The 27921-nt window shown below is 38.2% G+C and overlaps 1 protein-coding gene across 1 annotated transcript; it reads right to left on the bottom strand.

Annotated features, from left to right (window-relative positions):
- Positions 1 to 1170: 1170 nt before the first annotated feature.
- LOC308343822 (interferon-gamma-inducible GTPase 10-like) lies at positions 1171 to 17815 on the bottom strand. The gene is made up of 2 exons (XM_080805000.1): positions 17631 to 17815; positions 1171 to 4369 (listed from the first exon to the last, which is right to left on the bottom strand). Exon 2 carries the CDS (start codon positions 4347 to 4349, stop codon positions 3024 to 3026), a length of 1326 nt encoding a protein of 441 aa, XP_080661126.1. The 5' UTR covers positions 4350 to 4369; positions 17631 to 17815; the 3' UTR covers positions 1171 to 3023.
- Between the last annotated feature and the right edge of the window lie 10106 nt (positions 17816 to 27921).

The following is a 27921-nucleotide window of genomic DNA, read 5'->3' on the forward strand; positions in this document are numbered from 1 at the left end:
CAAAACTACAATGAGTTATCACCTCACTCCTGTCAGAATAGCTAAAATCAAGAACAGAAGAAATGACAGGTGTTGGTGGGGCTGTGGAAAAAAGGGAAACTCTTACACCATTGATGGGAATGCAAACTGGTCAGCCACTCTGGAAAGTAGTATGGAGTTTCCTCAAAAAATTAAAAAGAGAACTACCCAACAACCTAGTAATTGCACTACTAGGTATTTACCCAAAGGATACAAACATACTGATTCAAAGGGACATATGCACCCCAATGTTTATAACAACATTATCAATAGCCACATTATGGCAAGAGCCCACATGTCCACATGAATGGATAAAGAAGAGGTAGTATATATTTACAATGGAATATTACTCAACCATGAAAAGAATGAAATCCTGCCATTTGCAATAAGGTGGATGGAGCTAGAGAGTATTATGCTAATGAACTAAATCAGTCAAAGGAACACAAATACCGTATGATTTCACTCATATGTGGAACTTAAGAAATAAAACAAATGATCATAGGGGGAAAAAAGAGAAGCAGAAGGAGAAAAAGACTCTTAACTGTGGAGAACAAATGGGTGGTCACTGGAGGGGAGGAGGGGAGGACAGTGGGTGAAAAAGTTGATGGGGATTAAAGAGTACTTATTTATTCACTTACTGTGGTGAGCATAGAGAAATGGTCAGAAGTGTTGAATCACCATTGTATACCAAAACTAATATAACACTGTATGTTAATTACAGTGGAGTTTTAAAAATAGTAAATAAATAAGTAAATAAATAAATAAAATCTTGAAATGAATTGTTTTAAGGAAGGGAAAAATGAACGGGGGAGAATCAGAAGGGGAGACAAATCATGAGAGACGGTGGATTCTGAGAAACAAACTGAGGGTTTTAGAGGGTAGGGGGTGGGGGATGTGTTGGCCTGGTGATGGATTTTAAGGAGGGCACATACTCATGGAGCACTGGATGTTATATGTAAACAATGAATCTTGGAACACTACATCAAAAACTAATGTACTGTATGGTGACTAATATAACATAATAAATGGAGGAGGGGGAGGAGGACAGGGAAGGGGAAGAGGAGGGGGAGGAGAGAAGAAGAAGAAGAAGAAGGGGAGGGGAAAGGGAGGGGAGGGGGAGGGGGAGAAGAAGAAGAGATAAATTGTTTTCTTATACCAACAAGGTTTAGATTAGCTTTGTATTTTATTAAATGTGAGGTCATCTTGTTTAATTACACAGTTACCAAGGTTTGTAAAACATTTGCATGCATTTCCAATGTAAAATAAGTTGCATTAAGGAAAATCTAGCCTTTACACTGCCTCTCCACCCATCACTTCCCCAATACACAATTGAATTTTATTACTGAAGTTGTTTCGTATTTAATTGAAGAATATGTGCAAATATATAATTCATATTTTACACTGTCTTAGATCGTCACTAACACACTACACATATAATTCTACATCTTACTTTTTGCATCGAACAATATATCTTGGAGATGAGAGCACAGCAATATAGAGGATATTACTTACTCCTTTGTATAGTTGTCAAATCATCTATCTATTTTGTAGCTATAATGTTTCCTATTGAAGAACATTTAAATTTTGCGTTTTACCATTTCAAATAGTGCTGTAACTAATAACTTTTAACATATGTCTTTTTGTAATTTTTCCAGATTTATTATTCCTTTCCCCCTCAACTTTATTTAGGTAAATTGGCAACAAAATCATATATATTTTAAGTGTACAATGTGATGATTTGATGTATATGTACATGTAGTGAAATGATTACCATAATCAAGTTAATTAATATAATTAATACATCCATCACCTCACATATATACTGTGTGTGTGTGTGGAAAAATGCTTAGGATCTATTTTCTGAGCAAATTTCAAGTATTATTATTATTGTTGTAGAGTATAAAAGACTGTTACAAACTATAGTCACCATGCCATACATTCAACTTATAACTATAGTATCAAAAGCAGTACACATTCCCCCCCACTTTCCATCCCCTGTTAACCACCAATCTACTCTCAGTTTTTATGGCCCAGATTCTTCAAAGTGGGATCACTGGGACAAAGTGTAAAGGCGTGTTTTCCTAGGGATGGCCTAATCTGTACACACTGTGCACGAACGAACATTGTACGACAGACTCTATTTTTCTAGTTTCATCCACACAATGTCAAACTTGCAATCCACCCAATCTAATAGCGGATAAATGATATCTTATTGTAGGTGCCATTTATAATTTGTAGTTCCCTCCTTAGACGAGAGATTGGATATGTTTAAGGACCTTTTGTATTTTTTTTTAAATTGCCACTTAGATTCATGACAATCCTCTTGTCTCTTATTCCCTAACCTCCATTCTCAGGCACAAAATATACTGCCAGCCACCAAGAGGTGTCTACACCTACAGTTTGCAAACCCTTGGACTATTTTCCTATCTTACACATTTCTTCCTCTCATAGTGTACCTTAGATACATTTTTTCCTTAGCTAATATTTCTCTTTCATTTCCTGTGACACATAATCAGTTCACTATATTTAATATTTATTAAATATAATGATAATCCTAGAAAGAACAAGTAGGATATCAGTCAACATTAACTGAGCAGAATTTCTGCATTCACAACAGAATAACAGGAATGCCAAATATAGGCTATGTATGCAATCACTGAAAAAATAATTTCTGAAGATCTGTGTGAACAGCCTTTTCTCACTACGATGTCAGTAGAAAGTCCAGTGCTGGGTATGTAGTAACCATCACACGAAGAGATATTCTCTCTGCTAAGCAGAAAATTCCAGACTCCTGCCCTTCATTTTCCCAGGAAAGATCATATGAAAAGAATCTTTAGAGCTGATTGTTCTCACTGTCAAATAACGGTCATTGAGTTCACGGTTTGTTCAAGAGTGAATTATGGAAATGTCTGTGAAACACCTTGAGGGGAGTGGGTCAGGATCGCTTCAGTGAAGTCCTAAGTCATCCTTCCAGGCCCCCGTGCCATGCCAATACTGAGAATAATTCAGGATCTGGCTGCTTCATTTTCCCCATTTTCATTCCAGACATCCTGAGGTAGATAGGATTGCCCAGATTCAACAGGGTCCTTAAAAATAACTTGTTTATTAAGAAGAACTTTCGCATCATTCACCACGGTCTCAAGGAAATAATTTTGCAAGTAAAATATCTTCCTAAAGTAAATACCACTGGCAACGGGTCCTCCAGTAACAGCGCAGAATTTTTCCACATATCTCAACAGTTTTTCTCCTAATGACTCATCACCCTTCTCAGCTGATAGCAAATGGGGAGAGGTGAGGTTTGCCTTGAGTTTCTCCACTGACACATGCAAGTCCTTGGCTATAGTTTCCAGGGATGCGTCATCCAGCCCAAAGTAAGATCTGTAGAGGGTTAAAGTCTCCTCCAGCTTCTCCACATCATTATCATTGATAAAACCCATGAAAGGGACAGTGGCTGATGCTCCAGCCTTCAGGGCCTCCAGCCAGACCTTCTGTTTCAGGGAATCCCTCTTCCGGTCAATGGCGGCCTCGGTAACATTCGGCAGGTATTGCATGAAGATGTGGCGCTTGTGGGCTGGGAGCTCCCTCAGAAAGGTGGTCTCCAGGCGTGGGAAATCATAATCAGACAAATCAAAGCTGGAGATTAAGAAGACCTGAGTGTCACCCATATTAGCATTCTCCAACTGAGCCACACAGTCACTGCGGATCCTTTGCAGGATTTCATCCTTATTGAATGTGCTGGGTTTACTTATTTTTGCACTATGTAAATCACTGTCCACTTTAGTTCGAACAAAGTAGAAATTCTTCTTCATTTTTCTAATTGCTTCAGCCAGATGAGCATCACTAATTTTGAAGCGTGTAGAAGAGATGATAATAAAGAAGTCATACTCACCAAATTTCATCTTCTTCAGATACTTCTGTGGCTGAAAGGTAGTGGTCATCATACCAGGCAGATCCCAAAATGTCACATTGGGAAGTTTGGGGTGTTTGTATGCTCTTCTCTCCAAGGTTGTCTCCACTGCCCCGGTGGGGGCAGCCCCTTCTTCATCGTGCCTCACCCCCCTCAGGGCATTTATGAAACTGGACTTCCCTGTTCCAGGCTCCCCGGTCACAGCAATGTTTAGAGGGGCATTGTCAATGTCTCTCAATGCATCACTAATTACAGAAGCCACTCTGGGAATGTCCCCCGCCTTCAGGTGTGTTTCAATCAATGCGATGGTTTCCTGAGAGAGGATTTTGCTTTCTGGCTTGAAGTTCTTAAAAAACTTGTTAAAGCCGGAGGCCAAATCACTACTCTTTGTATAAGAGGATGTGGAAGAGGAGGACTGACCCATGGCTGGAGCAGTAGAAGGCACTATGGGAAGGAGAAAAAAAGGGAAGGAAAAAGTTAGTAGAGCAAGGAATGGCGTGGGCTGTGCTGTTAGGAACAGGTAATGTCAGTCTTGGCCACAACTTTGCATCCAGGAGCGCTTCTCTTTCTGTCCAGTCATTGCTTTTGTTCACGCTCTTCCCTTTTCTTGGAAAAAGCCCTTCTTCTATAAGACACTCTTCATTCTTCCAGACTAATTTTACAGCCTGATTCTTCAATCCAAACTTTTCTAGAAGCCCACATCATTCTTATTTATCTTGCTTTAGTTTTCTTTGTTTGGAATGTTATGAAAATATTACTTTTTCATCACAGCAAATCCAAGACTGCACCAGCTGTTATCTCAACACCCCTTCCCACTGTGATGTAAGACCCTCCAGAAAACCCACTTCTGATAACCTCCAACATCACCATGTCATAGAACTTGGTTCTCACATGAGGCACCTAAGTAAGGATGAGTGGTTCCTTTCTTTCTCAGAAAAGATACTGTGTATCTTCATTACGAGAAACTTTCAATGATTGCAAATGTGTTTTCCTTTATCTAGAAAGTGTGCTGGCTCATGAAACTTTTGAAAGGATTCTTTGTATTTCATGGAAAAGCAATAGCAGGTGGCATGGATTCCCATGTTATAAAAAGTATGTTGGACTATCCACTTGCTATGACCCACCCCAACTGTTCCAAGACCCCACCCATCACCTCCTTCATACCTGTGCATAAAAGTGGACAGAAATCATGCAGGGGAGATAATCCTCCTGGAGGACCAATTGATGTATAGAGTGTCAATGATGTAAAAGATCATGTGAGCAAAGACTGAAGCAGGCGCTTCTGTCACGTTCTCTGATATCAATGAAACAGGTTGTTCTGGAATCCCTGAACCTATCTGATCACCGGAAGCTTATATCTTGAGAGGCGACACCAGAAGAATCATATATCCAGCACTAAAGGTAATGTGAAAGAATTGTATACTGTCCCCTACAGAGATTGAGAGCAGAGTTCTTAGACCAGGAAGCAAGTCACTTCAAGTCACCACTGATGTCTGGGCAGCGTGCAGGCTGGAGAGGTGTGCTTTGGCTAAAATGAGGGATCAGACATCCTCCGGGGGCTTTCTGCTAGCCATTGCTGCAGCCCAGGAGACGATGGCAAAAGATATTTTTGGAAGAAATTATTCAGACCAAGTGTACATTGTCTGGACTTGCACACATATGAATGCAGCATGCAGACATTCTCCTTAGAAGAGAAAACTGGGGGGAGGGTGTCTAGCTTGTCAAGGGTGAAAGAGGCAACTATTAAACAACCAGGAATCATGGTGCCAGCACTTCCAACTACCCAGCAGGGATATTCTTCACATACAGAAGAAAGAAAATCCTGAGCATCTGGCATGTGCAGGGACAACCTCTTGCTGTGTGAAGAGAAAACCATCCCACCACCCCTTTGGGGAGCAAGCTTCTCACAAAGCAGATTGAAGGAGCCTAAGTGTGGAAGTGGCATATACAAGCTTGGCCTCAAGGATGAGCCAACAAGGTGAGACTACAACTCCTTCTGGTATAGTCTCCTGCCTGTGCATTCTCAGAGGATGGGGGAGGAAAAACAAAAAGACTCCTTGAAACAACTTGTTTCATGAGCCAGCCCACTTTCTAGATAAAAGAACGCATTGGAGGGTGAGGAAATATGCCTGGGACAGATCCCAAGGAATGGAACAAATAAAGAGAAATAAAGGGAACCAAATGACAGAGTTAGAGAGTAAGCAGACGTGGAAAGCGAAATTCTGTGTGCTGAGCAAATTTCAACTCCACAAAAGCCATGCCCTATTCTTCTATAGGTTCTATACTTCATCTGATGTTATATGTGAAGCTCTGTTATTTATTATTTTCTGCTGCAACAGCAGTGCAGGGGGGCAGGGGCAGAGTACCTTATGATATCCCTGGGAGCTTGTATTCACATTCTGGCAGTGTGTTCTCTGTAGCTAGCATAGAAATGGCAGGGAATGTAAGAAATCCATGCCAGCAAACCTTAGATGTGCATCTCTACATACATTCCTCATCTCATCCTCTTAACAATCCTATAAAGATGTATAATAATTTCCAATTTCAAATAAAAAATCAAATAAATGATGAGGTTAAGAGACAGGCAAGGAGGGTCTTATTGTTAGCAATGTTCAGACCTAGAATTCAAGGTGAGAGCTCTCTTCCAGGGGCAGAGCTCTGTCTCAGAAAGCAAAGGCAGAGCACACAATGAGGTGGTGAGAGATAAAACTAGGACTCAAAATGAAGTCAGTGTGAGACACACAGGATTTATAGTTCTATGGAGAGATGTGTTAAAAAGAAAGCCACAGAGTCATAATGGGTCCATGTAAGTTAAAGCCCAAAGTCAGTAAACCAAGACTTAGTATCTAACAGCAGTTTCAACCCCCAGGGATGTAATCTTACAGCAGTCAACTTGGCAGTTTCCTGGTCAGCGCTAAAAACTGTACTGACAGATCTTCTTTTCTCTCCTTAGAATGGCAACTGAGAGTAAAACAAGGATTCTTTCCTAATAATTGTTTTTCTGCTTTCTCTCCTCATTTAAAAACCTTTTCTTTTCTATAGCAAAATGGATCTCCTTTCTATTTCCAAGATGGGATATTACCCAATTCAAAAATCACTTAATAAAGTCAATTAGGTTGTTAGAATTACTTGGTTCAATTCTTTTGTTTAACATATTTAGTGGCAGTGTCTAGAGCCTAAGCAAACTTCTGACTCTATTTGGGGACAACAAGAAACACAGGTATGGTGCCCAATGAATCCTTTTGAGTTCACTCTTTCTCAACATTTACAAGGGTCATTGGTAAGTCCATCTTGCTTTGTGCTCTGCTCTGCTTTGCATGAGAGCTTGTGAAAGAATTGCCTTCCCAACCCAGGGTTAGTGGATCACTCTGTCACTGACGCACAGGCTCTGACAAAGCAACATTCTTAGGCTTTGGTTCAATCCACAAGTCCACACTGGAATCCCTTCCCCAGTTCCAGGCCACAGTCTGTATTTACTGGTCTTTGCTGGCTTAGTCTGTTCCCCATTTCCTGTCTGCAGTCTTCATTAGTGGAACTTGCTGGTTTAGTCCATGATGGATATTTGTGGTTGTGTGCAGAGGGCACACTATTGAACAGTTCATAGTGACTTAATCCTAGCCCTTGGTTCTGACCTCAGATTCTGATTTGGGAACTGTTGGTGGCAGTTAAAGTTCTCTGTGTGTGTGGAATCAGGCTGCAGTCCCCATTCTTGGAGGTCTACTGGTTCAATCCCTGTCCTAATCCCTAGTTATTTGGGTACTGCTGGTGTCCATAGTTCAATTACATCAGTACTGTTGTGTTCTTTTAATATGTCCATGAGGTAAAGGACTAGCTTACATAAAACACTAAATAAACAAATGAATAAATAAACTAACAAAAAATAAATTGGATCTTTAAAACTCCAAACAGTTAAGTGCTCTACCCACTAGCACATTGTGTATGTTATATCTAAGATCCATGGTTCTCCTTCTTACCTTGTTTGTAGGAAAGCAAACTGGGACTGTACTTAAAAACACTATGGAAGTGACTCAAAAAGTTAAAAATAGAACTACCATATGATCCAATAATTGTAATACTAGATATTTACCCAAAGAATAAAAAAATACTGATTCCAAAGGATACATGAACCCTAATAATTATAGCAGCAATATCTACAATAGCCAAATTATGGAATGAGCCCAAATGTCCATCAACTGATGAATGGATAAAAAACATGTGGTACATATTTAGAGGATGGGATATTATTTATCCACAAAAAAATAAAGTCTTCCCATTTACAAAGAATTGGATGGACTATCATATCATTCTGAACACCTATGAATTCAACCTGAGATGCAAGAAGAATCTCTGCAAGTAGAAAAATAGGTGCAGGGAAGTGAAACTGAGGGGAGATATTGGACGATAAAGGGCAGGGAAGGGATCCTCCGTAAGTCAGCTATGGGAAAGTGAAATAGCCCCAGAACACAAAATTGGAACCTGTAGAAATGTGTTCCAGTGAAAGACATCCCTGCATGAAAGGTGCTCACCAGGTGAAGTAGGGCAGAATCCTAGGTGGGACAGTGTGGTCTCAGGATCCCCTGAACCATAAAAAGAATGGGGGTGCCTGAGCCGGTAGAGTTCCCATACATTGGAACAGAGAACCTAGTTGTCAGCAAACTCTGGAGGAGGCTCTGAACTGTTTGCCATAAATCACAAGCTGTGTCCTGATGGGGTGACTGCTCTCTGTGTGGAGACCCTGCAAAGGACAAGAATATGGGGACCCTCTGCCTTCCCCTGGGAGGGGCAGAGCTGATGTGTGCAGGACCAGGCAACAGCTCTCTGTGTGGGAGCCTTTTAAAGGATGCTAATGATAATCATCTGCCTTCCCTGGGAGGATCAGTGTGGGCACACACTGCAGGAGTCTACAGAGTTTGGCACATACAAAGTGAAGACTGCTTATCCCTGAGAGAGGGGACCACCATCTTTCAGCTCTGGGGCTGGAGATCAGTCATGGCCATTTTTACTTTGATCCTCTAAAGGGGCATGAAAAGCCTTCAGGGAACAAACGCCACTCAGAGCAACTAAAACTGCTTACACTGAGTCTAGTCCATTACAAGGGGAGGTGAATTACTCCCAGGCAAAGACACCTAAGAATCAGGGCAGCAGCTCCCACCACCAGAAAGCCAACTGGAAGAACAGGCAAACAGCAAGTTTGCAGCCCACATGTGTTCATAAAACTCCAGCTCTAGGGGAAAATAGTATATACAACTTGGTTTTTTGTTTTTGTTTTCTCATGATTCATTTACCTTTCAGTTTAAATTTTTCTATTTTTTTCTTTTTTCCTCTTTCAACTAGTTTCTTATTTTATCAACTCCTTGTTTTCTGTTGTTGTTGTTGTTGTTTGACAGAGAGAAATCACAAGTAGGCAGAGAGGCAGACAGAGAGTGAGAGGGAGAAGTAGGCTCCCCACGGAGTGGAAAGCCCGATGCTGGGCTCCATCCCAGGACCCTGAGATCATGACCTGAGCTGAAGGCAGAGGCTTTAATCCACTAAGCCACCCAGGCACCCCTCAACTCTTTGTTTTTAAGTCTTTTTTAACTTTCATTTTTTACATTTTCATACACACACACACACACACACACACATACACTTCATTTTGACTTCCTTTCTCTATTCAATTTTATTGCGTGTGTGTGTGTGTGTGTGTGTGTGTGTATTTTGTTGTTGTTGTTGTTTGGTTTTGCTTTTCTTACAATTTGGGGATTTAGTGCCTTCTAACAGACCACAATACACTCAGGACCAAGGGGCTCACCCTGTTCTGTCCACTCAGTAACATTATATACCATCTTCCACCATCATTTTTTTTCTTTCCCCTTTTTTTTCTTTTTCTTTCTCATTTTTTTCTAGTTTCTGACCTCCTCAGACTTGTCTAGTGTGTATTTTGCTTGGCTGAATGTTCATATTTTCCATAATGTTCACTCATTCATCCATTCTTCTCTGGGGAAAATGACTAGAAGGAGGGGTTCACAACAAAAGAAAGAACCAGAGGTAATACTCTCTGCCACAGATTTAATTGACATGGATATAAGTAAAATGTTGGAGGTGGAATTCAGGATAACAGTTATAAAGTTACTAGCTGGGCTTGAGAAAAGGATAAAAGATACTAGAGAATATCTTCATGCAAAAATGAGATTTAGTCAGGTCAAAAATAAAAATGCCCTGAGATGCAGTCTAAATTGGATACTCTAAAAGGTAGGGTAAATGAGGCAGAAGAGTCAGTGACAGAGAAGACAAGTTGATGGAAAGAAGGAAGCTGAGGAAAAGAGAGATAAACAACTAAAGGACCAAGAGGGAAGGCATTGAGAAACAGTGATACCATAAAGCAAAACAATACTAGGATTACTGGGTTCTCTGAGGAAGAAGAAAGAGGGAGAGGACCAGAAAATATATTTGAGCAAGCCAAAGCTGAGAAATTCTCTAGTCTGGGGAAGGAAAGAAGCATTCAAGTCCAATAGCTAAAGAGAATGCCTCTCAAAATGAATAAAAATAGATCAACACCCCAACATATAATAATGAATCTTGCATATTTTGAGGTAAAGAGAAAAAATCCTGAAAGCAGCTTGAGACAAGAGGTTCTTAAGCTACACTGGTAGAAACATTAGACTGCCATCAGACTTATCCACAGAGACCTGGCAGGCCAGAAAGGGCTGGCATGATATATTCAGAGTAATAAGTGAGAAAAACACACAACCAGGAATATTTTATCCAGCAAGGTTGTCATTCAGAATGAAAGGAGAGATAAAGAGCTTCCAGGACAAACAGAAACTGAAAGAATTTGTGACCACTAATCCATCCCTGTAAGAAATATTAAAGGGGATCCTGTAAGTGAAGAGAGAGAATATTCTTGGGAGTAACATAGACCAGAAGAAACAGAGACAATCTACAGAAACATGAACTCTAAAGATAATACAATGGTATTAAATTCATATCTTTCAATAATTACTCTGAATCTAAATGAGCTAAATGCTCCAATCAAAAGACACAGGTGATCAGATTGGATGAAAAAGTGAGACCCATCCATATGCTGTCTACTAGAGACTCATTTTGGACACAAAGTGACCTCCAGATTGAAAGTAGGGGGGCAGTCAACAATTTACCATGCTAATGGACCTCAAAAGATAGCTAGGGTATCAATCCTCATATCAGATAAATTAGACTTTAAATCAAAGACTGTAGTAAGGGGTGAAGAGGGATACTGTGTAATACAAAAGAGCATCTAACAATTATAAATGTTTACATCACTAACTTGGGACCAGCCAAATATATCAACCAATTAATAATCAAATTAAAGAAACATATTGATAATAATACAAAAATAGTAGGGGACTTCAACACCCCACTCACAGTGGTGTACAGATCATCTAAGCAGAAGATCAACAAGAAAACAAGGACTTTAAGTGACAGACTAGACCAGATGCACTTCACAGCTATACACAGAGCATGCTATCCTAAAGCAACAGAATACACATTCTTCTCTAGTGCACATGGAACATTCTCCAGAATAGATCACACACTGGGTCAGAAATCAAGTCTCAACAAAAGGATAAGATTGGGATTATTCCTTTCATGTTTTCAGACCACAATGCTTTGAAACGAACTCCATCAGAAAAGGAAATTTGGAAGGAACTCAAACACTTGGAGGATAAGGGAATCCTACTAAAGAATGAATGGGTCAAACAGGAAATTAAAGGAGAATTAAAAAAATTATGGAAACTAATGAAAACGAAAACACAGCTGTTCAAAATCTTTTGGCTATGGCAAAGGAGGTCCTAAGAGGGGTGAATATAGCAATGCAAGCCTTTCTCAAAAAATTAGAAAAGTCAGATACACAAGCTAAACTTACACCTCAAGGAGCAAATACTGCCTAAACCAAGCAGGAGAAGAGAAGCAATAAAGATTAAAGCAGAAATCAGTGAACTAGAAACTAGAACAGCAAAACAAATTAACAAAACTAGAAACTGCTTCTTTGAAAGAATTAATAAGATTGACAAATCCCTCAGCAAACTTATCAAAAAGAAAAGAGAAAGGACCCAAATTAATAAAATCATGAATGAAAGGAGAGAGATCATGGCCAACAGCAAGGAAATACAATAATTTTAAGAACACATTATGAGCAACTATATGCCAACAAGTTAGGCAATCTGGAAGAAATGGACACAGTCCTGGCAATTTATAAACTACCAAAACTGAAAACAGGAAGAAATAGAAAACATGAACAGACCCATAACTGGCAAGGAAATTGAAGCAGTAATAGAACTCTCCCAAAACACTGGAGTCCAGGGCCAGATGACTTCGCAGGGGAATTCTATCAAACATTTAAAGAGGAACTAATACCTATTCTTCTGAAGTTCTTTCAAAAATAGAAATCGAAGGAAAACATTCTATGAGGCTAGCATTACCTTCATCCCAAAACCAGACAAAGGATCCACCAAAAAGGAGAATTACAGAAAAATATCCATTAAAAACATGGATGCCAAAATTCTCACTAAGAAACTAGCCAAAGGATCCAGCAGTCGTTAGAAGGATTATTCACCAGAATCAAGAGGGTTTTATTTCTGGGCTGTAAGGGTGGTCCAATGTTCACAAAACAATCAAGATGATACATCACATTAATAAAAAAAAAGTCAAGAAACATATGATACTCTCAATTGATGAAGAAAAAGCATTTGACAAAGTACAATATCCTTTCTTGATGAAAACTCTTCAAAGTGTAGGAATAGAGGGGACATGCCTTGATATCATAAAAGCCATCTACAAAAAGCCCACAGAGAATATCAATAAGGAAAATCTGAGGAAATTCATCAATAAGGAAAAACTGAGAGCTTTTCCCTTAAGATAAGGATCATGGCAGGGATATCACCATCACCACTGTTGTTCAACATAGTGCTAGAAGTACTAGACTCAGTAGTCAGACAACAAAAAGAAATAAAAGGTATCCAAATTAGCAAAGAAGTTAAACTCTCACTCTTTGCAGATCACATGATACTTTAGGTCGGAAACCCAAAAGACTCCACCCCAAAATTGCTAGCACTTGTACAGTAATTCAGAAAAGTGGCCAGATATAAAATCAATGCACAGAAATTAGATGCATTCACTACAAATGTGACTGAATAAAAAGAAATTAAGAAATTGATCCCATTTACAATTGTACCCCAAACCATAAGATACCTAAGAAGAAACCTAAGCAAAGAGGTGAACGATCTGTACTCTAGAAACTGTAGAACACTTATAAAAGAAATTGAGGAAGACACAAAGAGATAGAAAAACATTCCAAGTTCATGGATTGGAAGAATAAACATTGCAAAAATGTCAATGCTGTCCAGAGCAATCTACACATTCAATGCAATCCCTATCAAAATACCATCAACGTTTTTCACAGAGCTGGAATAAATAATTCTAAAATTTGTGTGCAACCAGAAAAGACCCTGAGTAGCTGAAAGAGTGTTGAAAAAGAAAACTAAGGCTGGTGGTATCACAATGCCAGACTTCTATTTCAAGACAGTATGATACTAGCTCAAGAACAGACACATGCACCGATGGAACAGAATAGAGAGCCCAAACATGGACCTTCAACTCTGTGGTCAACTAATCTCCAACAAAGCAGAAAAGAATATCTAATGGAAAAAGGATAGTCTTTTCAATAAATGGTGCTGGGAAAACTGGAGAGCCACATGCAAAAGAATGAAATTGGACCATTCTCTTACAAAATACACAAAGATAAACTCAAAATGGATGAAAGACCTCAACGTGAGACAAGAATCCATCACAATCCTGGAGGAGAACACAGGCAGCAACCTCTTCCACCTTGGCTGCAGCATCTTCTTGGTAGACACCTCTCCAAAGACGAGGGAAATAGTGAAAATAAACCATTGGAACTTCATCAAGATAAAAACTTCTGTTTGTTCAGCAAAAAAAAAGTCAACAAAACTAAAAGGCAACTTACAGAATGGGAGAAGATATTTGCAAGTGACATATCAGAAAAAGAAATAGTATCCAAGATCTATAAAGAACTTCTCAAATTCAACACCCAGAAAACAAATAATCCACTCAGGAAATGGGCAGAAGACATGAACAGACATTTCTAAAAAAGATACACAAATGGCCAACAGATACATGAAAAAGTGCTCAAGATCACTTGGCATCAGGCAAATACAAATCAAAACCACAATGAGTACACCAGTCAGAATGGCTAAATTAACAAGACAGGAAACAACAAAGAAACAGACTAACTGTAGAGAACAATAGAGAACAATGCCCATACTCTATCCATACTCTCTAATGGCTACCAGAGAGGACATAGTAAGGGGAGTGGTAGAATAGGTGACGGAGATTAAGGAGTGTACTTGTGATGCGCACCCAGCATTATATGTAAATGTTATTGAACACCTGAAGCTAATATAACACTGTATGTTAACAATCCTGGAATTAAACTAAAAAATATATAAAATTAATAAAATAAAAATAGCTCAGGAGAATAATTGACATTGATGTCTCATGAGGTCTGAGTGCTCATTTTATGGGTAACCTAAGGCTTATTGTTAAGAATAACTATATTGAATAGATGTTTACATATATTTTTCATCATTTTATGTAAATTTTTAAATAGTTTCATATATTTTTGAGTAACTAAAACCTTAAAGTTTTGCTGAGTTAGATTAAGTAATGATTTAAGTTAAATTCATTAAATATCTATCTACATCATTTCCAGGTAAGATAAAATAATGAAACATTAATTACTAAACATTGGTTTCTCAGGCACCTGGGTGGCTCAGTGGGTTAAGCCTCTGCCTTCAGCTCAGGTCATGATCTCAGGGTCCTGGGATCGAGTCCCACATCAGGCTCTCTGCTAGGCAGGGAGCCTGCTTCCTCCTCTCTCTCTCTCTGCCTGCCTCTCTGCCTACTTAAAAAAACACAAACAAACAAACAAAAACATTGGTTTCTCTAATTTTGGCTTCTTTATTACAGGAAGACTGAAGAAAAATGTTGGTCTATCACATGAAAACATGTTCATCACCATAGCCATCAGAGAAATTCAAATGAAAACCACATTGAGATACCACCTTACACCAGTTAGAATGGTCAAAATTAACAGGACAAGAAACAACAAGCATTGGAGAGGATGTGGAGAAAGGGAGCCCTCTTACACTGTTGGTGAAAATGCAAGTTGGTACAGACACTTTGGAAAACAGTGTGGAGATTCCTTAAGTAATTAAAAATAGAGCTACCCTATGACCCTGCAATTCCACTACAGGGTATTTACCCCAAAGATACAGGTGTAGTGAAAAGAAGGGCCATATGTACCCCAATGTTCATAGCAGCAATGGCCACAATAGCCACAATGTGGAAAGAGCCAAGATGCCCTTCAACAGATGAATGGGTAAAGAAGATCTGGTCCATATATACAATGGAATATTACGCCTCCATCAGAAAGGATGAATACCCACCTTTTGTATCTCATAAACTCTCCACTGATACCTTGTTATCTCATGCTAGTATGACTAACTACAGCAAAATATTTAATGTTTTGCCATTAAGCCTATCGTCAATGGGTTAAGGATGTCTTCCCAGGTTCCAGTTCAAAGGATCCTGCTGGTCATAGTCTAGAGTCTGGTGATTGGGTAGTCTGTAATTGTCATCAGAAGAATACATTATACATTTTGAACCCCACTGAAAGGAATCTTACCAAGTGCTCCCAAGTACTGACATTATTATAAAACTAGAAGGTGTTGAGATTTGGGTATACATATCACAGCTAAAGAAGGCTTTACTTGACATCTGGTCCTGCACAGATACTAGAGACAACAAAATCAATTGAATAGGAAGATAAGTAGCTGACATCGAAGTACATTGCCTTCATCTGAGACAATAGATCGTCTTCATACTTCAACTAAATGTGAAACCCTTTGTCCTTCTTTTCCTTTTCTTTATTCTGGCATAATATTGGAAAAATAAGGACCTCAGGTGTATGTTTGAGCCCATGCTCAGAAGAGGGAATAAACTCCAGAATGTAAAACAGCCTTTTATTTCAGGCTAAGAGAAAAATCTAATCATGTCCCTAAATTTTCTCAAAATGAAATTAGACATCACATTGGTTAGCTCCCTTGGATTTACATCACTGAGTTAAAAAAGACTAACCAGGACACATTCATGACCCAGGATTTGCTTCCTTTGACAGGGCAATGATTCCCTGGTTAACAGCTAAATTTACAGTACGATTTGATCAGGGACCTGTCCTTAACTCCTAAATATAATGCAGAATCCATTGTTAAGGGCATAGCTACCCAACAAAGATCCTTAGACCCTCTGGCCAAAGATTTTCTTGACAATAAGACAGACTCTGATTATCTTTTAGCTGAGCAAGAATTGTCTATACTGTGACCAACACCACCAGCTGCATCCGGATTAACACTTCTGGGGAAATTGAAACACAAGTACATAAGAGCACTGAACAAGCCACTTGGCTTAAAAAGATGATTCTTCAATAGGGTCTTTTTTTTTTTTTTTTTTTTTTTTTTTTTACTTATTCAGTTTTGAGTGATTGGGTCCTGGGTACCAGGGCTTCAACGTGCACTCCAACCTTTGAAAATTATCTGTTTATAAAAATCCTAATAATTTGCCAGGTACCCTGTGTGTTCTTAAAAAAATTTAAATGTATGTTCACACATGCTAACCACTAAGCAAGTAATCTCTCTGAGACTGGTGGTTCGGGAAAAAAAAAATGTAGAGGATGGCTGATACCAAAACTGTGAACCTGAAGTCAGCACTGGTGAATATTGCAGAGATTAAGCAAAAACACCATGACATGTGAATACAATGGAAAGGATCAACCACAGGGTCACAGGGCCATAGAAGCCACTTAAGTTAAGGCCTGTACTCATTAAACCAAGACCAAATACCTAATCTAACTACAGTTTCACTCCCCTTAGCATGTATAATTTAACCAGTCAATGTAGGAATTTCCTGATCAACCATGGGAAATTTACTGATAGACCCTTTCTCTTCCCCATAGGAGAGCAATCCTGACTAAGGTAATGGAATCTTGAGATCCCAGGTTGGCTCAGTTGGTGGAGCATCCTACTCTTATTCTCAGCTCTTGTCTTGATCCCAGGGTTGTGAGTTCAAGTCCCACATAGAGCTCCATGCTTGGTGTAAAGTGTACTTAAAAAAACAATGCAACGGATTCTTTGTTAATATATTTTTTTTCTTTTTCCCTTCCTCTCTTCCTTTAAAAACATTTGTTTTCCTACAGTTCAATTTAATTCATGACTCATTTAATAAAACTAATCATTCTTTCCTATTTATTCAGTTGAATTGTCTTTTAACAGATAATATGCGTTGTCTTCCCAGGGGAAGGTATCAGGGCCTGAGATGGGGAGTGTCTGATCCAGAAGCTCTTGGGAAAAAGCCCCTATCAACTAAAACCCCTGACATTCACATGTTCCTTCTGCAGTTCACAGGAATAAAGTTTGTTCTCCAACCGCCCTCTGAAAATGTCCCAAATAGGTGAATGCTCTAACTGGCTTAAGGCATCCACCAGACATCTTGCCCCTCAGCCCTCCACATCCACAGCACCCAAAATGGAGCATCCAGACACTCACCCTTAGATGTACAAATCTGTAATTCTATTTTTAGACCTGTACTCAATCCAAAGTGATTCCTTGCTTACCAGCTCCTGAAGGAAAAGAGACTTCTGGTGTCCCAGCTGAGCTCTGAATGTGTCCCCTGGCCGTGCAGGAAATTCTGAGCCTGGTTGAAGTGCTCCCTGAAGCCCACAGCAGGAACACTCCTCTGCACAGACTGGCCTTGCACTGCAGAGTTTAAAGAGCTGTCTGTCACCCAAATGTCTGCACTGCCTGTGAGAAGCTGGCAGGACTTAAATAGTCTCTGGTCTCTACTCCAACCTCACAGGAATCTGGCCAAAAGCAAAAAAAAAGAAGCCATCACATTGCAGAGCTCTGCATTTCCAAGAACAGAAAGTAATACCAAAGTTCAGTTCTGAGAAACACAATCATTGCCGGGAAAAGAAAGTGAAAGCCACCATGGCCCTTGATTCTATGTGGTTTTGGCATCATGAGTAAGTCTTCTAGTGACATCTGAAAGGCCACACTAACCAGGGTATAGGCCCCAGGCCTGGCAGAATCTGAATTCAGAACAAGAGTCCACAGACCTGAATCCTGGAAAAATGAATCTCATGGTCCCTGTGTTAACCCTGGACAACCCAAACTCTATGGAGAGTGAAGTCTAATATAGAGTCTATCTATTCCTTGTCACTGGTGTCTGGTACAGAGCTTCAAATACCCTGACTTCCCTAAGTGTTAGAAGTTGGCCTTGTTATGCTAATGAAGTGATGCCAGGTAGGATCCTAGATCGCTTCATGTCAGTGGCTGGTCACTAGAAAGACCAAACATGTAATAGAGGTTGGGACTCTCAGCCACCTGGACCTCTGGGGAGGAAAAGGGGGAGTTGCAAATTGAGTACTATCAATTGGCCAATGATCTGATCAATCATGTCCACATAATGAGACCTTAATCAAAACCCTGGACACCAATACTCAAGTGGGCTTCTTAGTTGACGTTTGCATTGATATTCTGGGAGGATGATATAGGCATGGAAGCTGTGTACTCTCTCTCAGACCTCACCCTATGTGTATTCTTTTAAATAAAACTGTACAGATAAAGCTTTCCTTACTTCTGTGTATCATTCTAATTATCAAACCTGAGAGGGTTATAGGAACCCTCTAATCTGTGGACAGTTAGAGGTCCAGGTGATCTAAGGAAACTTCTCAAATGCAGCTGGTATCTGAAGTGAGGGTAGTTTTCTGAGGTCCTGAGCCCTGATATCTGGGAAATGTTTGCTAACTCTGGGTGGTTAATGTTGGAATTAAAAGGCAGTATGCCAGTTTGGGGTGGAAACTGCGTAGAGAGTAATCCTGTGTCCTTAGCAACCATATTCTAGCTTTAATTTTTTTTTATTTATTTGTTGAAAAAAAATCTGCTATGTAATTTATATTTAAGAGTTATAAGACCTATACATTAATACGTCCCTCAACAATGGCCATTCACCAAATTTCCATACCAGAGGGACTGTGCCATCCTTAAATGTCCCTTTTGTGAATGTATGAACAAATATGCAAAATGTATTTTCTGCTTTTCACAAAAATGGCAGCATTCCCTACACAATGTCCTGTACCCTGGGTTCTTCATTTGCTTTCATAATTGTTCTGGATGAAAACACTCAAAGCTCCTCTTGTTAAAAAGACTCTGAGAAACAAACTGGGGGTTTTGGAGGGGAGGCGGGTGGGAGGGTGGGTGAGCCTGGTGGTGGGTATTATGGAGGACACGTATTGCATGGAGTACTGGGTGTGGTGCATAAACAATGAATCCTGGAACACTGAAAAATGTTAAATTAAAAAATAAAAAATAAAGATAAATGCAAAAAATAAATAAAGTGATTATTGATAGATTAAAAAATTTATTAATGTCTTCTCAAACAAATGTCTATTTTACTGACAAGTAGGTCAAGAAATAAAACCTACATGAACTATAGTTCAATAAAGCTGTCACTTTAAAAATGAAGAAAAAGAAATCGGATCTGCCCAGCCCAGTAAACTCTGGTGATCCCCTGCAAATAGTAACTACCTCTTCCAATTTGGAGGTTACTCCACACACACACCACATTTTGATTAAAGAATAATTAACATAAAATATTATGTTAGTTTTAGATGCACAATATACAGATTCAACAACTCTATACATTACTCAAAGTTCTCCACAATAAATGCAGTCACCATATGACATTGTTACAATATCAGTGACTACATTCCTTATGTTCTACTATTCATCCCTGTGACTTAAACGCTTTATAACTGGAAGTTTATGACTCTTAATCTCCTTTATTTATTTTGCCTTTGCTGCACCCACCTCCGCTCTGGCAACGACCAGTTTGTTCTCTGTATTTAACAGTCAGTTCTGTTGTTGTTTGTTCGTTCAGATGTCACATATAAGTAAAATTATATATTATTTGTCTTTCTCTTTCTCACTTATCTCAGTATAATACCTTCTAAGCTATCCATGTTGTGGCAAATGGCAAGCTCTCATTATTTTATGGCTGAATAATATTCCATTGTGTGTGTGTATGTGTATCTATTCATCTATCAATGCACACTTGGCTAAGTTTATTCCTACGTAATCTGACATTGGACCAGATGGATTTGAGTGATATATCCAGAACATTCCATCCTAGAACAGCAGAATGCACATTGTTTTCAAGTGCATGTGGAACATTCTCCAGATTGGACTGCATATTAGACCACAAAACATGTTTCAACAAGTTTCAAAAGATCAAAGTCATACCATGCACCTTTTCAGACCATAATGCTATGAAACTAGAAATCAACCACAAGAAAAAATATGGAAAGAGTACAGTACATGGAGGTTAAATTACATGCTACTACACAGTGAATGAATCAACCAAGAAATGAAAGAGGAAAACAAAAAATTCATGGAACCAAGTAAAAATAAATATATAGGATTTGAAATTCTTTGGAATACAGCAAAGCAGTTCTAAGCCTTAAGTTGATACCAATACAGATCTACCTCAAGATAAGAAAAATCTCAAATAAATGACCTAACCTTACACCTGGAGGAGCTAGAAAAGGAAGAACAAACAAAACCCAAATATAGTGGAAGGAAGGAAATAATACCAGCTATGGCAGGAGTAAATGAAATAAACCCATAAAACCAATAGAAGAGATCAATGAAATGAGGATCAGGTACTTTGAAAACATTAACAAAGTTGATAAACCTGTAGCCAGATTCTTCAAAAGAGAGAAAGAAGGAAAGAGCAAGAGCTCACGTAAAATCAGAATTAAAGAGGAGAAATACAAAGTGACACAATAGAAATACAAAGAATTGTAAGAGAATATGAGACTGACTCACGATGAATTGTAAGAGATTATGAAAAATTGTACAGCAAGAAGTTGAATAACAAAAGAATTGGATACATTTTTTGAAACATGTAAACTTCCAAAACTGAATCAGGAAGAAATAGACAATCTGAACAGACTGATTACCCCCAAAGAAATTGAATCAGTAATAAAAATACTGCAACAACAAATGTCAGGACCAGACAACCTCACAAGCGAATTCTAGAAAACATGTAAAGAAGAGTAAATACCTGTTCATCTCAAACAACTCCTAAAAATAGAAAAGAAAGAAAAACTTTCAAATGCATCTATAATGCCAAAATTACCCTGATACCAACATCAGATAAAGTCACTTAAAACAAACAAACAAAAAAAATAGAACTCCAGGACGATGTCTTTGATAAACATAGATGTAAAAATGCTCACAAAATATTAGCAAGCCAAATCTAACAAAGCATTAAGAAATCTTTCACCTGGATTAAGTTGAATGTATTCCAAATGCAAATTGTAGTTCAATAGATGCAAATCACTCAAAACAAATCAATCAACATGATATATTAAATTAATAAGAGAAAGAATAAAAACCATATGATGATTTCAATAGATGCAGAAACAAACACTGACAACGTACAACATCTATTTACATTAAAAAGAAGATTTAGAGGGAACAAACCTCAGCATAATAAAGCCAATGTATGTAAAACCCACAGTGAACATCATATTTGATGGTAAAAATCTCAGAGCAGTTTTCCTAAGCTCAGGAACAAGACAAGGGTGTCCACTTGCCTGTATTCAACATAGTACTATATAAGTCCTTAGCCACAGCATCAGACAAGAGAAAGGAATAAAAGGTTTACAAATTTGTAATGAAGTAAAATGTTCTCTATTTGCAGATGACATGATACTATACGGAGAAAAATCTGAAGACTACCAAAAAACAACTAGAACTGATCAATGAATTCAGTAATGACACAGAATATAAACTCAAGATACAGAAATCCATTGTATTCCGCCAAACTAAAAATAGAGCAGCAGAAAGAGAAATTACAAAAACAGCCCCATTTACAATTGCACCAAAATATAAAATACCTAGAAATAAACTTTAAAAAAAATAGTGAAAGACCCATGCCCTGAAAACTAAAAAACATTGATGAAAGACAAGATGACACACAAAAAAATGAAAAGATAATTCTTGTCCATAGATTGGAAGAACAATTACTATAAAATATCCATAAAATGCATAACACTATGCAAATTTAAGGCAACCCTATGGAAATACCAAAAACATTTTTCACAGAACTGGAACAAGTAATACTATTTTTTTTTAATTTTTTTATTGTTTTATGTTAGTCACCATACAAGACAGCATTAGTTTTTCATGTAATCCAAAATTTATTGTTTATATATAATACCCAGAGTTGCATGCAATACACGCCCTTCTTAATACCCACCACCAGGCTCACCCATACTAAAGTTTTAATGCAACCACCAAAGTTGCCAAATAGCCAAACCAGTCCAAGAAGGAAAAATAAAGGTGGAGGTGTCACAATTCCATATTTCAAGTTATACTTCAAAGTGGTAGCAGTTAAAAGAGCACGGCACTCAAGGAAAAATGGATACCAGATCAATGGAACAGAACTGAAAGCCCAGATAAACCCACAAGTATATGGTTAATTAATGTACAACAAAGGAAGGAAGAATATGCAAAAAGAAAAAGCATTTTTTAAACAAATTATTTTAGGAAAACTGGACAGCTACATGCAAAAGAATGAAACTGGACCACTTTTTAGACCATATCCAAAAATAAACTCAAAATGCATCACAGACCTAAATGTGAGACGTGAAGCCATAAAACTCCTAAAAAATATGTACAGTGGGGCATCTGGGTGGCTCAGTGGGTTAAGCCTCTGCCTTCAGCTCAGATCATGATCTCAGAGTCCTGGAATCGAGCCCCGCATTAGGCTCTCTGCTCAGCAAGGGGCCTTTTTCCCTCCCCGGCCCGCCTCTGCCTGCCTCTCTGTCTACTTGTGACCTCTTTCTTTCTGTCAAATAAATAAATAAAATCTCTAAAAAATGTGTACAGTAATTTTTTGGATGTCTCCCTCAGCAACGTATTTATGAATATGTCTCTCCAGGCAAGGCAAACAAAAGCAAAAATAAATTGTTGTGACTATAAGAAAATAAAAAGCTTCTGCATGGGGAAAGAAACTATACACAAAGCAGAAGGTAACCCAGTAAATGGGAGAAGATATTTGCAAAGTAATATATTTGTGGAGCATAAACACAGAGGACATAGGGAGATGGAGAGAAGTGAGTTGGGGGAAACTGGAGGCAGAAACAAACCATGAGAGACTGTGGACTCTGAGAAACAAACTGAGGGTTTTGGAGGGGAGAGGGGTGGGAGGTTGGGTGAGCCTGGTGGTGGGTATTATGGAGGGCATGTATTGCATGGAGCATGGGGTGTGGTGCATAAACAATAAATTCTGGAACACTGAAAAGAAAAAAAATAAATATATAATATAAACATATAAATAAATAAATAAATATGTGATATATTTAATAAATATATAGCTATATTAGATATATAGATAAATATATATATAAGATATATAGATAAATATATAGATATCAGATATATATAATAAATACATATCTGATAAGGGATGAATATAAAAACCATAGGAAGAACTGACACAACACCCCCCAAAAAATCCAAGTGAAATTGGGCAGACAACCTGAATAGATATTACCCCCACCAAAAAAAAACCCTAAACAAAAGCATGCAGATGACCAATACATATGAGAAAATGACCAACATCACTAATCATCAGGGTAAAGGAAATCAAAACCAGAGTGAGATATCTCACACCAGTGAAAATGGCCAGTGTTAACAAGGTAAAAAATAGCAGTTGTTGTTGAGGATATGGAATGAAGGGAACTACCATGCCCTGCTGTGAGAAGATGAATTGGAACCAGTGCAGAAAACATTATGGAATTTCCTCAAAAGACTACAAATAGAAATACCATATAATCTACTCATCCTACTATTCTACGTATACCCAAAGAAAATAGCACTAATTCAAAAAGATATATGTACCTCTAGTTTATTGCAGCATTAGTTACAGTAGTCAAGATATGGAAGCAATGCAAGTGTGTATTGATAGATGAATAGATACACATATACATACACACACAATGAAATATTACTCAGCCATAAAATAATGAGAGCTTGCCACAACATGGATAGCTTAGAAGGTATTGTACTAAGTGAGATATGTGAGAAATAGAAAAATATTATATAATTTTACTTATATGTGACATCTGAACAAACAAACAAACACAAAACGGTTAAATACAGAGAACAAACTGGTAGTTGCCAGAGCGAAGGTGGGTGCAGCAACGGTAAAATAAATAAAGGAGATTAAGAGTCATAAACTTCCAGTTAGAAGGCATGTAAGTCATTGGGATGGATAGTACAACATAGGGAATATACTCAATAATATTGTAACAATGTCATGTGGTGACTGCACTCAGTGGAGTGAACATTGAGTAATGTGTAAAATTCTTGAATCAATATGTTGTGCACCTAAACCTAATATAATGTTTTATGTTAATTATATCAACCAAAAAACATAGCATATACTCCATGTTGGAGGAAAGAGTTTCCTTTTGTAGGGCATTACCAGAGTTTGTTGAGCTGACAGCCACTCCTACACCTTTTTCTTCTTTTTGAAACGATACTTTTATAGAGCTACAATTCACATAGCTCTTATTTCTTGACCTACTTGTAAGTGAAATGTATATTTTCTTTAAAAGACATTAATAAAAATATTTTTAACAGGAAGAGCTTTGAGTGTGCTCATCTACGACAATTAGCAAGCAGCAAAAGAAGAATCCAGGATGCAGGATATGATGTAAGGAATGCTCCCATTTGTAAAAGGAGAAAATAGATGTGCATCTTTGCCCATATGTTCCTAAAATGGACCTGTAAGGATGAAATGGTTCCTGTGGTACAGAAACTTGATGAAAGGCCATTGTGTGTGAAGGGAATTATTATTATTATTATATAGGTATATAATAATGCTCAAATTATAAATGGTATGCTGGATTTCCATTCAAAAAAACAAATGAAAACATAAAAATTAAAGCCAGAATATAAGTGCAAGGGCACAGAGTTACTCTCTATTCAGTTTCCACCTCAACTTGGTAAACTGCCTTTTATTTGTTTGTTTGTTTGTTTGTCTGTTTAGCCACCATACAGTACTTCATTAATTTTTGATGTACTGTTCCATGGTTCATTGTTTGCATATAACACCCAGTGTTTCTTGCAATACATGCCCTCCTTAATACCCATCACCAGGCTAATCCATCCCCCCACATGCCTCCCCTCTGAAATCCTGTTTAATTCCCAGAGTCCATAGTCCCTCATGGTTCATCTCCCCCTCCAATTCCACCCCCCTTCATTTTTCCCTTCCTTCTTCTATGTCCTCCATGCTATTCTTTATGTTCCACATATAAGTGAAACCACATGATAATTGTCTTTCTCCACTTGACTTATTTCACTTAGCATAATCTCCACCAGTTCCATCCATGTTGATGCAGATGGTGGGTATTCATTCTTTCTGATGGCTAAATAATATTCCATTGTATATATGGACAACATCTTCTTTATCCATTCATCTGTTGAAGGGCATCTCGGCTCCCTCCACAGTTCTGCTAGTGTGGACATTGCTGCTATGAATATTGGGGTGCAGGTTTCCCTTCTTTTCACTACATCTGTATCATTAGGGTAAATACCTAGTAGTGCAATTGCTGGGTCTTAGGGTAGCTCTATTTTCAACATCTTGAGGAACCTCCATCTTGAAAAGTGACTGTATCATCTTGCATTCCCAGTAAGAGTGTAACAGAGTTCCCCTTTCTCCACACCCTTGTCAACATTTGTTGTTTCCTGACTTGTTAATTTTTGCCATTCTAACAGGTGTAAGGTGGTTCTGATTTGAATTTCCATGATGGCTAACGATGTTGAACATTTTTTCATGTGTCTGTTAGCCATTTATATGTCTTCATTGGAGATGTGTCTGTTCATGTCTTCTGGCCATTTTTCTGACTTGGTTATTTGTTTTTGGGTGTTGAGTTTGAGAAGGTCTTTATAGATCATGGATACTAGCCTTATATCTCTAGTGTCATTAGCAAATATCTTCCCCCAGTTCCGTGGGTTGCCTCTTTGTTTCATTGACTGTTTCCTTTGATGTGCAGAAGCTTTCTATCTGGATGAAGTCCTAAAAGTTCATTTTCGCTTTTATTTCCCTTGCCTTTGGAGACGTGTCTTGAAAGAACTTGCTGTGGCTGATGTTGAAGAGGTTACTGCCCATGTTCTCTTCTAGGATTTTGATGGATTCCTGTCTCACATTGAGGTCTTTCATTCATTTTGTGTTTCTTTTTGTGTGTGGTGTAAGAGAGTGGTCGAGTTTCATTTTTCTGTATATAGCTGTCCAATTTCCTCAGCACCACTTATTGTAGAGACTGGCTTTTTCCCATTGGATATTTGATCCCGCTGTTGAAGATTAGTTGACCATAGAGTTGAAGGTCCATATCTGGGCTCTCTTTGCTGTTGCACTAATGTGTCTCTTTTTGTGCCAGTACCATGTTGTCTTGGTGATCACAGTTTTGTATTATAGCTTAAAGTCAGGCAATGGCATGCTCCCAGCTTTGTTTTTCTTTTTTCAACATTTCCTGGGAATTCAGGGTCTTTTCTGATTCCATACAAATTTTAGAATTGTTTGTTCTAGCACTTTGAAAAATGCCATTGGTGTTTTGATTGGGATGTTATTGAAAGTATAGATTGGCAGCAGAGACATATTATACATTAATGTCTATGCAATATACATTTTAACAATGTATATTCTTCCAATCCATGAGCATGGAATGTTTTCCCATCTTTTTATGTCTTCCTCAATTTCTGTCAGAAATTGCTCTGTAGTTTCTAGAGTATAGCTCCTTTACCTCTTTGGTTAGGTTTATTCCAAAGTATTTTATAATTTTTAGTGCTATTGTAAATGGAATTGATTCTCTAATTTCTCTTTTTACAGTTACATTGTTAGTATATGAAAAGCAAATGATTTCTGTGCATTAATTTTATATCCTGCCACATTACTGAATAGCTGTATGAGTTCTGGTAATTTGGGGGTGGAGTCTTTTTCACATAAAGTATTGGGTCATCTCTGAAGAGAGAGAGTTTGACTTCTTCTTTGCCAATTTGAGTGCCTGTTATTTCTTTTTGTTGTCTGATTGCTGATGCTAGGACTTCAAGTACTATGTTGAAAAATAGTGGCAAGAGTGGGCATCCTTGTCATGTTCCTGAACTTCAGGGAAAAACTCTCAGCTTTTCCCCATTGAGAATGATATTCTCTGTGGGCTTTTCATAGATGGTTTTTACGAATTTGAGGAATGTTCCCTCTATCCCTACACTCTGAAGAATTTTAGTCAGGAAAGGATACTGTGTTTTGTCAAATGCTTTTTCTGCATCAATTGAGAGGATCTTATGGTTCTTGTCTCTTCTCTTATTAATGTGTTCTATCACATTGATTGATTTGTGAAGGTCAAAACACCTTTGGATCCCAGGAATAAATCCCACCTAGTTGTGATGGATAATCTTTTTAATGTACTGATGGAACCTATTGACTAGGAACTTGTTGAAAATTTTTGCATCCATATTCATCATGGATATTGGTCTGTAATTCTCCTTTTTGATGAGGTTTTTCCCTGGTTTGGGGGTCAAGGTAATGCTGACCTCATAGAATGAGTTATGAAGTTCTCCTTCTGTTTCTATTTTTTGAAACAGCTTCAGGACAATAAGTATTATTTCTTCTCTGAATGTTTGGTGGAATTCCCAAGGGAATCCATCAGGCCCTGGATGTCTCATTTCTTGAGAGGTTTTTGATCACTGCTTCAATTTCATTACTGGTTGTTGGACTATTCAGGTTTCCAATTTCTTCCTGTTTCAGTCTTGAATAGATTATAGGTTTCCAGGAAG

The sequence above is a fragment of the Martes martes genome (assembly GCF_963455335.1).
Source record: "Martes martes genome assembly, chromosome: 5".
Taxonomy (NCBI): Eukaryota; Metazoa; Chordata; class Mammalia; order Carnivora; family Mustelidae; genus Martes; species Martes martes.